General features: G+C 34.7%; 1 protein-coding gene across 5 annotated transcripts in view; it reads right to left on the bottom strand.

Moving 5' to 3' along the window:
- The window catches only part of hyd (E3 ubiquitin-protein ligase hyd), a 680,323-nt gene that overhangs the window by 279,771 nt on the left and 384,189 nt on the right, over positions 1-16,363 (bottom strand). For all 5 annotated transcript variants that reach the window (XM_090411567.1, XM_090411569.1, XM_090411568.1 and 2 more), the window contains 2 exons: positions 13,934-14,100; positions 6,228-6,405 (listed from right to left, as the gene is read on the bottom strand). In XM_090411567.1, the coding sequence (XP_090267693.1) occupies positions 6,228-6,405; positions 13,934-14,100 (345 nt within the window). The remainder of the gene's footprint in view (positions 1-6,227; positions 6,406-13,933; positions 14,101-16,363) is intronic.

Here is a 16,363-nt window from a genome sequence, read left to right as displayed (position 1 = left end):
GATTTCTGCTCAGGACATGGACTGGTTATTACTAACACCACGTTCCAACATAACAATGTGCACAAATTCACATGGAGAGAAGAGGCAAGGAATAAGAAAAGTCTCATTGACTATGTTATTGTTGATAGTGATGTTTTCTCCCTGGTGCAGGACACCAGAGTGCACAGAGGATTTGAAATTGGAAGCGATCACTATTTTTTGAAGAAGGTTGTTGAAGAAGCTTAGAAATGGAAGAAAGAGTGCTGTAAAAGGAGTTAGAGATGATAAAGGTGACATGAAAACAGGAGAAAAAGATATCCTTGAAGTATGGAGTAATTACTTCGAAAAATTGCTAAATGAAACAAGCAGTGATAGCAGAGTGGTAAAAAAACACTCAACAGGCAATAGTCAGGAATACATATCCATACTTGAAGTAGAAAAAGCCATCAAAGGCTTGAAATGTGGAAAGGAAGCAGGAGTAGATGATATTCGACTAGAAATGCTGAAATATGGTGGTATAAAAGTCTTACAGTGTATGCACTGCATAGTTCAGAAAGCCTGGACAGAGGGATGAATTCCCGATGATTGGAGTAGAGCTCTAATAGAGCCCATATATAAAAAGGGAAATAAAACAATGTGAGAATTACAGAGGTATTTCCCTACTGAGTGTTGAGAAGAATTGTAGAAGAAAAGCTTAATGAAGAACAAGCTTTTACAGAGGTATTTCCCTACAACGGTTGAGAAGAATTGTAGAAGAAAAGCTTAATGAAGAACAAGCTGGATTCAGGCCAAATAGAGGCTGTCAGGATCAGATCTTCGCTTTACGACAAATAGTTGAAAAAGCATGGGAATATAACAAAGATCTGTATTTAAGTTTTGTTCATCTGGAAAAGGCATATGACAAGGTGCCAAGAGAGAAGCTATTCAATACGCTACAGTTATATGGTGTCAATAGGGCATTATATCAAGCAATACTTAGTCTTTATTTGAGTTGTAAGACGGCAGTTAGAATTGAAGGAAGTACAGGAAGATGGTTTAATGTTAAATCTGGTGTGAGACAAGGATGTACATTATCCCCTCTGTTATTCATTATCTATATGGACCACATTATGAAGGAAAGTGGTACTAAACATGATATCAGAATGGGAGATGTTAAATGTCAGCTCTTTGCTTTATGCAGACGATGTTATACTTCTAAACAAATCCGCTACAAGTTTGCAAGAGTCCCTGACTTAATTGAGTAACTGTTGTAATAGATATGGTATGAAGGTCAGCATTAAAAAGACAGACGATGAAAATAGGTAGAATTGTTGAAAATGTCAATTGTGTTGTGAACGGGGAACCTGTGGAACAAGTAAAACATTTCAGCTACTTAGGTAAGATTTTTACTGAAGATGGTAAATTAAATATGGAAATAGACAACAGAATCAACAAAGCTGGTATATTAGGCAGTCAACTGAATAAATTCATATGGAATAAGAGAGAAATTAGTCGGAATACTAAATTAGCTGTACAAGACAGTGTTCAAACCAGTTTTAACTTATGGATCAGAGAGCTGGGTCAGAAGTAAAACACTTGACCAAAGACTAGAGACCACAGATATGAGAGTCCTGAGAAAGATTAGAGACGTGAACAGATGGCATCAATGGCAATATCATATTAAAAATGAGGATATTAGGAAAGAACTTGACATTGTCAGCATCTAGGAATGCATTAGCAGAGCTAATCTGAGGTGGTATGGTCACTTAATGGGCGAGGAAAGATTAATAAAACAAGTGTTCTCTGTCAGGTTGGCAGGAAAACGACCCAGAGGAAGACCAAGATATAGGTGGATTGATACGGTACAAAGTGCCTTAAACAATAGAAATATAATATCTGATAATGATATTATTGGAGTCTTGACAAGTAACAGACTGATTTGGAGGAAAATTGTAGATAGGAAGTTAGTAATGATGTAAATTTTTCATGTAGTAATATCATATCCCATACACCCCTTGAGGGTACATGTCAGGAATTTGATGATGATGATATACAATTTATTGAGAAATATATATATGTTTAAAATAATTCTTTTTTTTCTTAATAACGATTCCATGTGTTAATGATACATAGCTGAAAACTGTCACATATCCCTCCCCCACGCTGAAGACGTTTCCCATATCCTTGAAGGTACGCTTATCACACTTTGAGAAATATAGTAGCCTGATGAAAGATTGTTCATTCTTCTTAAGAAGAGGTTGTATATGGGTTACAAGATGGACACCTGGAATAACAGTGTAAGAAGGTAATAGAATGAGTCAATTCTGGGAGAACATGAATCTTGAGAACAAAAAAGAAAGACTTTCAGAATGAAGAGACTTTTTGGTATCCAATTTGAACAAGATTCTTCTTATCTCTTTTGGCAAAAGGCCAAATGAAGTACTAAGTGTTGAGTGGATGGTTAGGGAACATTTACGAAGATTAACTGTACAAGAATTTGAGGAGTAAGAAGCAAGGAGGCTTTTCTGCAGGTTGATGATGCAGTATAACCACTGCAGTGTAACAGGAGAGAGAAAACAAATGCTGAACAGAAGTTATAGTTGCTAACTTTGGCAAGAGACTAGAAGGTATAACTGACATTTGGACAGGATACAAATTTTCTGCTTTTAGCTCTTTGAAAATCAGCTTTAGATATATTGAGTGTTTTCTTGCAGTTAATCTAATTTTTCGTAATAAAGGAAGACAGAGTTTTGGATGAGAGCCAGTTATGATATGCTTAATTCTTGCAATGCAGATCTGATGCAGACCTGCATAAACAGTGACATTCTGAAACAAATTCACTGATCATGAACATAAACATCTGCCGAAATTACTCTAGTACCGAGTCTTTCCCAGCAGAGCATACCTCTGAGACTCCACATGCACTCTCCTGAACAAAATTAATAAACAAACATGTTTGCAAAGCAGAACATTTAAAATACATACCAAATTTTAACAAAGTATGGCTATTTTAAACTCCACAAAATTTGGAAAATTTCACTATAACACTTTCACTCTTGTCAAAGGCTGCCTTTATGAGTACTGCGATTGAATGTGCTCACAAATACAATAAATGTGTTGTATGTTACTGCCTTTCCAGTGATTACTGGATGTAGTATGTTCTTATATTTTATGCCTGATGATGCTTTTATGAAAAAGCAAAATATTACATTCAATACTATGCAAATAGAAGAGAAAAACCATGAACAGCAACTGAAGATGACACTACTTGTTCACTATATATGTGAATTATTACACACATTCTCGAAACCTCCATAGTTCAATCATTCAGAACAACACACTTTGGTTGGAAACACTCAAGTTACAATTCTAGTTAGAATGTGAAAACCATGATAAGATTTTTACAAATGAAGATGCATTAGATAGTCTCATGTTTTTCCTCCCAGCAATTTCCAACAAGCAACAGAAACAAAATGGACTGAAAATAGATACTATATGTGACAGACACAGCATATTAAGCAGATTAGCTTGGCTGTGACAGGCAATTCAGCCCAATATGTTAAGAAGAAAGTGAAACTATTTATTGATATGAATATACATGATTTTTAATGTAGTACTATCATATCCTATACACCCTTTGAGGGTACATGTCAGAAATTTGATGATGATGATATGCATGATTGCATTTTCAGGATATGTAAAAATGGAATATTTTAACATTCAAGAAGGAAATATGGGCACAACAAGCAAACAGTGTGACTATGCCTACAATGAAAAACTTTCCTTGTTTTTATTACTATTATTTTTTTAATTAAAAAGATGCTTTGAAAAAAGAAACAATGAGATAAAAATAGGACTGGAGAAACTTGACAGATTTAATAAGAAATGCTCTTAAGAAACATGTTACTGACTAATTAACCCTCCCAACCGGCCACGACATCTATAGACGTTCAGCTAAATCTGGATAGGAAGCTCTAACACCCATTGAATAACATGGATAAGAAGTGCAATTTGGTGTCACTATTTCATCCACATCAGCCGGTAGGGAGGTTAAAAGAGTAAGAAATATAAAACAGTGTAATAATGCAAGATTTATTTCTACAGAATGAAAGTTAAACTTAGAGGTAAATATAAGTAGCAGTAATAAGAAAGAATGGTGTGAGTCTGATCTACTATAACTACAGAGAACACCAACTTTTAACGATGAAATAATAATTTATTTCATTGCTATATCCGATTGAGTGTTATGAATACCATTCCTCATTAACTATATAACAGTAGACAAGAAGTAACCAATGACAACATTGTACAAGGATGGTCTGAAAAGTTCTTGGCCTCGACCATAGATGGCAACCCTATCATACTTTTTTTTTTTTTTTTTTTTTTTTTTTTTTTTTTAATACTTAAGTTGGTGCATCTGTCATAAGTATCTGTGTGAAATCGCAAGTCATTCTATCAAGTAGTTTGTTTTATACAGCTGTCAGAAGCAAAAGTATTGTCTATGTTCCTTGAAATGGATAAAATTGAGTATCATGCAGTTATAAAATTCTTCATAAAAGAAGGTTTAATGCCAAAAGAAATTCATCTGAAGTTCATAAAAGTTTATGGGCACTCTTCTCCTTCGTGCTCGACAATTAAGAAATGGGCTGGCGAGTTAAGGATGTCCAAAAAGTATAACAACAGAAATCATTGAGCATGATATGGTATTGAACGACTAGTGAGACAAAGTGTGTGAAATTGCTAAAACTATAGGCATTTCAAAAGAACATGTAGGATATATACAGGTATTATTTCGAAAAGTCCCATGTTACTCCTCTTAAAAACTATTATATGTATATATTATACAAAAAACCCAAGTTTTTTCAAATTGATTCCCCCACAATGCCTAAGCCCCCCACTCCCCTTTCAACACCATAACAGCAGAAGTATGCACACCACAGAAAGAAGCAGGCAACAACATCCAAGAAAAGGTATGTGCGAATTTTCTTCAATTATGCTACATATATTTGTCCCTAAAATACATCTGCAATGCCCTAAGAATTCTTGAGTAAAAAGCCAATGACATTAAAACAGAGGCACTCCTAAACAAAAGGAGGCAAAATAGCCATAAAAATAATAGTGTAGGATATATTTTGTACGAAGAATTGCAAATGAAAAAGCTTCGAGCAAGATGGGTGCCATGCTTGCTCACAGCAGATCAAAAACGCACTCGCATGAAAATCTCTGAACAGTGCTTGGAGCGTTTTAACAAGAATAACAATGATTTTATGCATCAATTTATTATTATGGATGAGGCTTGGATTCGCCAGAAATCAAACAGCAGTGAAAACAGTGGACAGAAGCCAGTTGTTTAGCGCCAAAGAAGACAAAGTCAGTTCCATCAACAGGAAAGATCATGGCATCGGTGTTTTGAGATACTAAAGGCATTTTGTTTATTAATTATCTTGAAAAGGGTAAAACAATAACCAGGGAATATTATTCTGATCTTTTAACCAGACTAGATGAAAAAATTCGTGAGTAAAGCCTCGGTTTTCAGAAGAAAAAAATCATCTTTGATCAGGGCAATGCACCTGTCCACAAAGGTGTTTTGGCAATGGGAAAATTAAAGGATCTGCACTATGCTGGAACATCCATCCTATTACTCAGATTTGTTCCCTCCCTCTGACTTCTATCTCTTCCCAAAAATGAAACCCTTTCTCACTGGTCAGCAGATTTCTTTGAATCAAGAGGTGACTGCAACTGTAGAGGCAATTTTGAGAATCTTACTGAGGATGGAATAACGGCACTGGAATAAATGTATTAGTCTTAAGGGAGATTATGTTGAAAAATAAAAATAATTTTTAAATTATAAATTCCTTTTTTCATTGTTAGGCTGAGCACTTTTCAGACCATCCTCATAGAGTATCATTGATATATTAAGAAAAATCTTTGCCAGAAACAGTGCATTATTGAGGAAAAAGTAACAAATGGTTCTTACTCAATAAGAATATGAAAAGTTGCTGCATACACAAACAGCACATTATTATTGTTGTTACTACTACTACTAAAAACACCACTAGATCATTTTGAATATAATTAAATGTTCTGAAATATGTGCATTTACATTTAACAACATATAACACACACACACACACACACACACACACACACACACACATAAGAAAAAAAAAACAGAATTTTTCTGAATTTTCATTTTTTTTTTTTTTTTTTTTTTTAAAAGGGCCAATTCAAACAAAAGGAATATCAAAAATATTGTACAGTATACTCACATGAATGGCTTCCATACAAGATGGAACTAGGGAAAATGGGGCAGTAGGCCGTGCTACACCCATACGAACAGGTGCAATTAAAGAATCAGCAGTTTCACAAAGTTCTTCTACAGCAAGAGTAATCAGAGCTTGGAATACTCGGCGACATTTAGTCAGTGGTTGAGATGTGCCACTCAAACTACACAGGAAAGGAGGATGATAAATACCAATTAATTCAATTATAACTAAACCTATTCAATTAAAGTGAAAGAGATAAGCACCAGTAATCTGCTGAAGCATAAGAATTTATATCAGAAATTGAGAGATCTAGGCTTTGGATAAAATGAATAATTATTTTGATTAATTCTGGTAAGTAGAAATTAGTACAAAAATACTGGACTTCTTTGCAGAAACTCTCTCCCATAAAACTTAATATAAAACAAAATAACGGCAAAGTTATGTCCTAGACTGAGAGCGTTCTTTGATTTAAACTAAATATTTTAAACAAAATATTTAGTTTAAATCAAAACTAAATATTTTGTTTTGCATCAAAATTTAAGCTTTGAAAGAGGGCCATTTGTCAAGATTAATACAATAGAACTATTCACCCATCAGTTAGCACAAACAAGAAGAAGAGTATAATTTTTGATGCATCTTATTTTATATGAATTTCACATACAAAAGTTTCTAATAACTCTACAGTATATTAACATTATGGGTAGGCTAAGGGTTAGATTATCTCAAAACCCTGCTTCTAAAACCAAACATGGAACATTTTACAAGCAACTTCAAACCACCAATAAGAAAGATGGTGTTATCACGAGATTAAATTTATTTACTTTCACAAGTATCCAGACACACACAGCAGTATTTGCACAAAGCAATATGTATTAGGCTAAAACATAACTGCTTATTTTAAAAGATCACCATGCCTTCAGGATGTGACATCAATACTCTCAAACAAATTAAATTCTCAGAAGAAATTCCACTCAATCTAAAAGTAATGTAAATGATATAATTAAATTCTTTTCATCAATTGTGCTTACTCAAATCCAAAATCAGAATAACGTTCACTTTTCTGAGTAATGCAGTAATGACATACATTTAAAATAACATTATACAACATTTTTTTTTTAAAAATATCTGATCCAGACATAAAAGGACACAAGAAGAACTACAGCACATTAGTGCTGTGTGTGGGCAACAGGAAAAGAAGAGAGGAGGAATCTATTCTGTGTTGTTCAAAGAGTTGATGGTTGTATTCCTTCGGGAAGAACAGTTCCAAGAAATGAATGTAGAATGAATGAAAGAGGGGGGGGGGGGGGAATTAAGTAGGGGCAGTGAGTCTCAACATGGACTTTAAAAGGGTGTTGGTTAGCAGTTGGCCTTGTTCTAATGATTTTGGAGGAGAGTGGAGGAATAACAGTGGCCATTTCAGCAGAGCACTGTCAGTGAAAGTATGTGTAGAAAAATCACAAGGCAGAAACGGAATGGGTGTGTGTTTGTGGAGGGTGGGGGGGATTGAAGTGGATGTGTGAGAGGCGATCATTAATTAGTTGGACTGCCCTCTTCCGGACAGAATCTAGGAATCAGAGAGGATTTTGGTGCACCACCACAAAGATGGGAGCAGTATTCCGTGGTTGAGTTGATTGAGATTTGTATAGAGCAGTGGGTCTTAACCTTTTTAGTGATCGAAACCGCCTTGAACCTAAAAATAAGTTCTCGCACCCCCTTGAAAAATGTGTTTCTATTTCTTTATTTAGGAAATTACATCTATTGCAAGATAATTTATTTATTGAAAAATAAATGCATATATTTACATATACACACAAAACAATATCTCAATTTTTAATGGCTTAGTTGTTGTTCTTTATTCATAATAATGCTTTTGAAGCGAGGCTTCTTTTTTGAAAGAGCCACAAATAAGTCATCACTTGCATTTAAGCAAGTTCTGGCTTTTGTTTTTATATGCAAAAGTGATGAAAATCCCATTTCACACAGGTAGGTGGTGGCAAATGGTAAAAGTGTCTGCAATGCCTTTTGTCAGCTGTGGATAAGGTTCCAACTGTGTACACCAGAATTGTTCAAGTCCAGTTTTTCAAATTCCATTTGAATACGGGCATTGGCTCATATTTCAATAAGATTGTCTTTTATTAAATAGCTGTTGTCCATCGAATCTGGGTCAAATAGAAATGGATCCAGTATCCATCGCTGAACTCTGCTAATATTTCCCGTGGTAAAGTATCCATGAAATGATTCACTCAATTGTTGGAGGTGTATTGATATTTCAGGTATAATTATTATTTTCTCATTTTCCAGAACGAATGAATCAAGCAAAGGAAAGTTTGCAAAATTCCCATTTTCAACTCGACGTTTCCAAATTTTTAGTTTTTCAATAAATGAAGATAATTTTTCACTAGCTGTTATTATGTTTTTACCAAATCCTTGCATTGATGTGTTTAATTCATTCAGGTGGCTAAATATATCTGTTGATTAGACTAGTCGAAGTATTGCTTCTTTTTTTCAAAAGCTTTAACTAAATCACAATTTTGGTTAGTAAGAAACTGTATAATTTCCTCGCGCAATTCAAAAACCCTGCTTAGCATGCGGTCTTTGGAGAGCCACCGTACTTCAGTGTGATAAAGAAGCACAGTATGAACAGCACCGATTTCTTTGCACAAAGCACGAAAGATACAATGATCAAGCGCTCTTCCTCAGACATACTTTACTACATTTACTGCGATAGTTAAGTGTTGTTTTAAATTCTCTGGCAAAGCTTTCGATGCAAGTGCATAACGGTGCAACATGCAATGCGTTATTGTAACTTGCTGTATTTCTGTCTTGATGTATGAAAAAAATCCAGAATTTTTGCCCAACATTGCAGGGGCACCATCAGTGCAAATTGAGCCTATCACATTCATGGGTATTTGATGTTTCAAAAAAAGTTTTTAATATGATTGAAAACATCATTCCTTTTGTGGTCAATTCCAGTGGCTCACAAAATAAAAATTCTTCCAACATTTCTTTTTCCTTAATGTATCACACACATACCAACAACTGACTTCAATTATCAACATCAGTTGACTCATCCAGTTGAATACTCACTTTTAGAGGACTAACATTGATATCTTCTACTACTTGCAGTAAAATATCAACACTGAGATCTTGAATGTGTGAGCGAATCACATCGTTCGATAACGGAATCTGCTGAATTTTCCTTTGTGCTTCAGAACCCAATACAATTTTTGCAATTTCAAGTGCACATGGTTTTAGTAATTCCTCAACTATTGTATGACCTTTTCTTTTCTTAGCACCCAGATATGCCACTTGATAAGAAGCTTCTAACAAGGACTTTTGACTTTTGAACTGCGGCAATGTCAAATTTTGTGATAGTACCGCTGATATCAATCCTGCAGATTCACCACCATGCTGATTGCTGAAATGCTCTAACAACTTCGACGGTTTAAAATTGGAGTTTGAAAATATTTTGCAACATAAAATGCACTGTGGTCGTTTCGTACCATCTTTTTTCTGTTGTACAAGTGAATCCATAAGCAACATAATCGTCTTTCCATCGGAGTTTTTTCGACATAAACAAGGGTTACTACAATCAATAAAATAATAATTATAATTTTTCAAAATTTGCAGAAAACCTTTATGTAATCAATTGATCGTATCCGGTATACCTAACACAATCCCTCCAGCCATAGATCTGAAATGTCAGCTATGCCGGTCCCAAGCCCGAATAAAAATAGAAGGGATTGAGGTGGTGCCGTACCTCTCCGTAATAGGGACTCATGGCCATTGAATCACCATACGAAATAAATAAAAATTGTATCTGGTGAGGAAGAGATAAAAAAACTCATAAACTACTACCCACAGAGAGAGAACTCTGTCTCCACATGTGGCCTCGAGAGACCCCCCCCGGCAGCCACAGTATTTGGGCTCCCTCCAGTCATGAACTGGTAAAATACATGGATGCAAGATTTGACACTAGCTGATTGGGAAGCCTCTGGATTCATTACTAACTGATTCGGTTCCACACACTAACCAGTGGTTGGCCTGTGAAACCATTTTATTGCTACCCTCGAATGGAGTAGATTCCTCTACAGTGTGAGTGGTATGTCATTGAGGGTATCACTCTCACTGCATGTGAGAAGAGAGGGAGGGGTAGAAACTAGTGACCAAACATGGCTGCAGCCACTTCAGGTCTCTAATAAACAAGGTAGTTGTATTTCACAAGGTGATGAAAGACATCTACCACCTAGAGGTCTAGTCAGCATTTCCTCCAACTGGGGAAGTTATACTTTTGGGGTAGCAATGCTCACCAGGTTCAAAAGAGCCCTGTTTGTGGAAAAAGGTTATACCGCTGGAAAATGGAAACGACTTAACTGTGAAAGGATACGTGTTGAGCATTGAAATGTTGAAACATGGTGAAATATTATTCTTCTAAACTTGAAAGAATGTCAATTCCTCCCTTTTAACATACTGTGTACAATTATGAAACTTTAACTTCTGAATGAATGTGTTTTGATTTCAGAGCAAATATCTTAAACTCAGCTGCTGTAATTTTCATTTTCAAGCATGTATAACAAAATAAATGTTGACATATCCTTTTATCTATAATAAATATTTCATTTATTTATGAATTAATATATTTATGGGGTTACTTAAGGCTCAAAGCCAGATAACCGGGAGATGACCTCCAGTGTAGAAATCTAGCAAGAGCTCCTGATATAATATCCAATCTAGAGACAAGTGGTGTGTCCTGTTAGTATTTGCTGGAAACTGAATGAATGATTGGTTGATAATTTGGAACCTCCCAAACTATATTCTATATTAATTTAAATGAGAAACAAACATGATACATGATGGAATTTTATGTTAGATGGGAAATGGCCCAATTAAACAAGATCCTGACTGCTTTATCAGGAACCAAAGCAAACAATGGAACTTATTTGTGCCTCATCCTTATACTTTTCACGAGGCAGGTGGGCCCCGTTGTATGGGGCCCTTAAATTGGCCCTAAATTTTTAGGGGCTCATGAGAGGCTAGAGGCTCATGCACCTGTGCATAAGTGTGGCTCTGGTTGTGCCTATTATTCCAGAGAATGTTCTCATAAGAAAAAAAGTGGAAGAAATTTATGAATCATTAGAGAAGGCTGACATAAAGAAAACAAAAAAGCTGGTCCTTGCTGGAGTATCTAAACAAGAATAAAGGATAGCAATCCAGGGCATATAGAAATGTTCTGGAAAAGGTGAAGAAAAGGAAAAATTTGATTATAATTATAAGAGTCTGCTGGGTTCTGTTCAGGACAGGGACCAGTCATCACTAATACATTTTCCAACATAAAATTGAGCCCAAATTCATACAGAGAGAAGACACAAAAGAAAAAAATGAAAATTAAACTAGAAGTGTCCATCACTTCATTTTAAGCAGGATAAAAATGCACATGATATTTAGAATAAAGTTGAAAATAAATAAAGAAAGTTGAAAAGGAATTAATCTCAAGCAACTTTCAGAGGTGAACTATAGACACAAATATTATTCAGAAAAGAAAGAAAGAAAATTTTAAAACAAGAACCAAACTTTGGAGTCTCAGTGGGAAAAAAACATTACAGCAAGCCTGAGCAAAGCAAGGATGTGGAGAATGAAAGAAAATAAAAATTAGGATAAGTAGCACATATAACTGAAACTATACATCAAATACTATGGCAACAAACTGAAATGCTCCACACAGATTACAGATTTTTTCAAGAGCATTTAAGGAGTCAGCCAAAATGATAAAACAACCCCAACAGTGCAATAAGAAACAAGAGCTGATATAACATCAAGACTGGTTTTTTTCTCAATTAAACATGATATGCAAGAAGTTGCTAGTAGTTTGCAGATGAACACAAACCAGCAAATATCTACATAGCACATGCATGTTTTTCTTGTTATTCCTCTTTTCAAATATTTCAAAAATCAGTTGTTTTATGTGGCAAGAATACTGGAAACACAATTATGTTATATTCATGACAGCTATAGAATCTCAGACAAAATAAAGAGTGATTATAATTAAAGTTCACATTTCAAAAGGCTGTAACTGGGTAACTACTGAGCGGAATGATTTAATATTTAACATGATGTGTAGCAATGGAATTTTATTTTGTGCAAAAAACGTTAGTTCTAAAAGTTGCTACTAGGGCAATATAAGGCATTGCAATACATGTAAATTATGTACGAGACTCCTGGCACGAAGTGAAATGCAGTGACCATAGCATTTATGCAAATGTCCCCAATGAGGTATACTTTGGAAGAAGTTTCTATAAAAGTAGATGGCTGCGGAAAGTGAAAGTTTCATTGTCTGTGAGCAAACAACATGTTAAAGCACAATGTTAAAAAGATCACACACTTCTCGTGATGTTTTATTAAATTAACAGCCATGACTTGACAGCATTCCAAAAGTTCAGAACATTAAAGGGATTAAAAACAGGTCCCATAACTGCAAATGGTTTATGCAAAATGATTTGGTTTGAAGAAACAGGTTCCTTAGATGTCAAACCTGGCAGATGACGGAAGCCCATTGAATGGCAGACAGTGGAGGAAGTAGCCACAGCATTGGAGGAAGAAAGAATTTTAAATGTCACAGGAAGTAGAAGTACATGGTATTGCACAGTTTTTAGACAAACTTGTAAGTGCATTTCACAAAGTAAGGCAACTCGTAAAGCAAATCTTGAGCTGTTATACTTACAAGATTTCCCACATTCAGCAACTGCTTAATCTTGACCAGGGTTGCACGAGAAACACTCGTTCTGCAGTTTCTTGCTCAGATTGAACTGGACAACTGGCATTGGAACATTTTCTGGACTGAAGAAGGTTACTTCCATCTGGATGGTGCTGTGAACATTCACAAGAGCAGAATTTGGGAAACTGAAACCCCACATTAAAGATTCTGCTTTATTCCCCAAAGATTACCATTTGGTGTGGTTTTACAGCCGACTTCATTATTGGACCTTTCTTTTTCAAGAAGCTTTGGTCCTGCTGGTCTCGTTTCCTGCACTGTTAATGGCCAGTGATATGCATCCCCTCTCTCAGCCAATCAGGTGATTCCAACACTTCAACAGAGTCAGTGCCTGGATTCAACAGATTTTATACAGAATAGTGCCCCTTCTCACATCGCCACCCCTGTAGAGCAGTTGCTTCAGACACATTTTACTGAGGATGGAATCATCAGCCACCATTTTCGTACAATGTGGCTAGCGTGCTCACTGGATCTGAACCCCTACAATTTTTGGTTGTGGGGGACACATCTCAAAGATCAAAGATGTTGTCTATCACGGACAACTTAGTGAGCCTAAAGCATTACATGCAATATCCACAAAGTTTCAAGTGAAACTATGCGTTCTGTTGTTGAACATACGATTTTGCAATTTCAGCAAGTTGCTGACAACACGGTACAGCACATCGAACACATTGTTGTTGTTTAACCACACACCACGCCATGTGTACCCTATGCTTATGACGTTTTGAATTGCCAAGTGTGGTATTGCAGCACCATGTATCACCCTAGTGGGAACTTTTAGACCTAATGTTGGTTTTTGTGCAAAATAAAATTCCATTGCTGCATACATTGTCGTGTTTAAATATTAAATCATTCCGCTGAGTAGTTACCCAGTTACAGCCTTTCAAAATGTGAACTCATGTAAATTATAATCAATGTATATAATTTATTAATGACATACCTCTTTTTGCGACTTGTGTTTGGTGCTAATTCAACACTAAGAATCACAAATATTCTTGCTACTGAACGAACGAAGCGGCGAGCAACAAGACGAGCCTCATTTCTCCTTCCCGAAATGGCATCATTTTGCATTTCTCTTATTAAAGTTGTCAAAAGGGTATCTAACATCTATTAGGAGGAGAATAAAAATCAATAAGTTATAAAATTGCGCATGTCACATACCACTAAAAAAGTAATTGTGGATGGAGGGGGGGGAACTTGAAATGCATAATCGATTGCTAATCTTTTCGGATATACTAGGTAAGACCACCTAGCATTACAGACATATATTTTTATTCATTATTTTTTAATTAAGGTTTTCCAAGTCTACTGGTGGAGAATTACTTTTGTTTTTTATTTCTCAAACTGTACAATAATTAAAGCACTTTTAAAATTTTTGCTGACAATATTTTTTTCAACATTCACTTTATATATTTGATTTTTAAAATAAAAATGTATCACATGGTTAGAATATTGTGCTTATATTCAAATTAGAATATAATGCCCATTTGCTTGTTCTGAGGGACAAAAAACACTCTACCTCCATATGGTATTCATAAGTTAGAACTAATTTAATAAAGAAATGTCTTCTTTACTACAAATGATAAGGTAAAAATTATTCATCAATCTCTACAGCAGTATCACACCACTATCGTTCAGTTTTTTTTTTTTTTTTTTTCCCCCCTGAAGATTTCGTTTTCTTGTGAATACTGCTTTCCTTTCAGCTCTGGTTCAGAATGAAGGTTTCTCATCATCTAGACTTACTGCTAACAAACCATTTTTTTTTAGATTGGTATGTGGATCAGCTGCTGCTGACAAGGTTGGTGAATGATTTTTACCTTCTAATATGGATATAAACACATTATACCAACCAAGTTATGCATTTTTATTTTAAAAATCAAATATATGAAGTGAATTTTAATTAACTATCATAATAAAATACAGACATTTAGATATAGTAAAATATTTAACATTCAAAAATGTTAATAAACTTGAATGGTGTGTAAAAACACAGAAGTAAAAAACTGAATATTTTAATCTGATATTTTAGCTAACAGTAACTGTGTCATTTTTTTGCAAGGATAAAGACAATTAAGTACATAAAGTAATATGAATAAGAACACAGTGAGAATATTAAGTACGCATTCGGGCATTCTGAATACACCAATCTGATTAAAATCAAGGTAAAATTACATGCAAGCAAAGGCATTTCAAAATAAATAAGAGAACTAGTTAAGCTTTGTATAAGTTTTTTCATTTGGTTATGAAGTATATTTGACAAGAAATTATATTTATGCTTTAATCCTTACCCAAGTGTATGCATTAAAGTATGTGTATAAATTATCTTCATGGCTAGTCTTATATTTGATAAGATTGAACGTGAAAAACTTCCTACATCTTTGACATAGAGTATTTTAATAATATGATCACACACCATTTTACTGCATATATGAAAATAAGTGGCTTTTGCATCAATTCAACCTTGGATCTTTGTGGATTGATGAGACCTCAATAAAGGTCAGAACTAGTATGGGTAGTGATTGACCTTTCCAATAATGACATACATGTCTGAAAGGAAGTGTGCTTTGTATTATGAGATACTAAGGAAATGTCAACAAGCTTCACACACATACTATTTGCTTACACCTAGGTAAAGATTAAATCAAGAATTTTTTGTTAAATATAATATAGTAAAGCTTTGCTCTGAGAAGAAACAAAAGCTATGTAATTGGAACTGAATCAAATCAACAATATTTTAGAATTACAAAAGGAACTCTACTCCATTCCTAGTACTGAACTTTCATTATCATCATCATCATGTGTTGTCTCCATCCAGGAGGTTGACTGCCATGATGTAACTCATAGTTGATTATGGGTGTAGGATGTGGTGAGGACTCTATTTCTTTCACCTTGCAAATATTTATGGCTGCATATCTGTGTGTATGCAGTGCCCATTTGCCTGTTCTGATGGATGAAAAAACTCTCTACCTCCATATAGTATTCATAAGTTAGAACTAATTTAATAAAGAAATATGTCTTCTTTACCACAAATGATAAAAGAAAAGAACACTTTTCTACAAACAGAGAAGTCTACTTTTCCTCAAAGCTTCGTGAACAAGTCATCAAGATCCATAGTAAAGGTTTCAACTTCTAAAGAAATTCTTGCTATCAATATTACGACAGTGATAGATTGAGGCATATGTGAATTATCTAATGAGGTAACCAAGCAGAATTTCAAATTCTATGTATTTCAAAGAATACATAGAATTAAGATATCTCTAAAGAAGCAGAAAAATAATCAGAGTGAAAGAGCAATGGTATCATAACAATGAATAATTTTAAATATAACAGAAAGATATAACTATTTTACTAAAGATATCAGTTAACTAAT

This window comes from Typopeltis vanoorti, chromosome 21 (assembly GCF_054136105.1).
Source record: "Typopeltis vanoorti isolate ZY-2024b chromosome 21, IOZ_Tvanoo_1.0, whole genome shotgun sequence".
Classification (NCBI taxonomy): Eukaryota; Metazoa; Arthropoda; class Arachnida; order Uropygi; family Thelyphonidae; genus Typopeltis; species Typopeltis vanoorti.
This window is presented reverse-complemented; position numbering and strand designations above follow the sequence as displayed.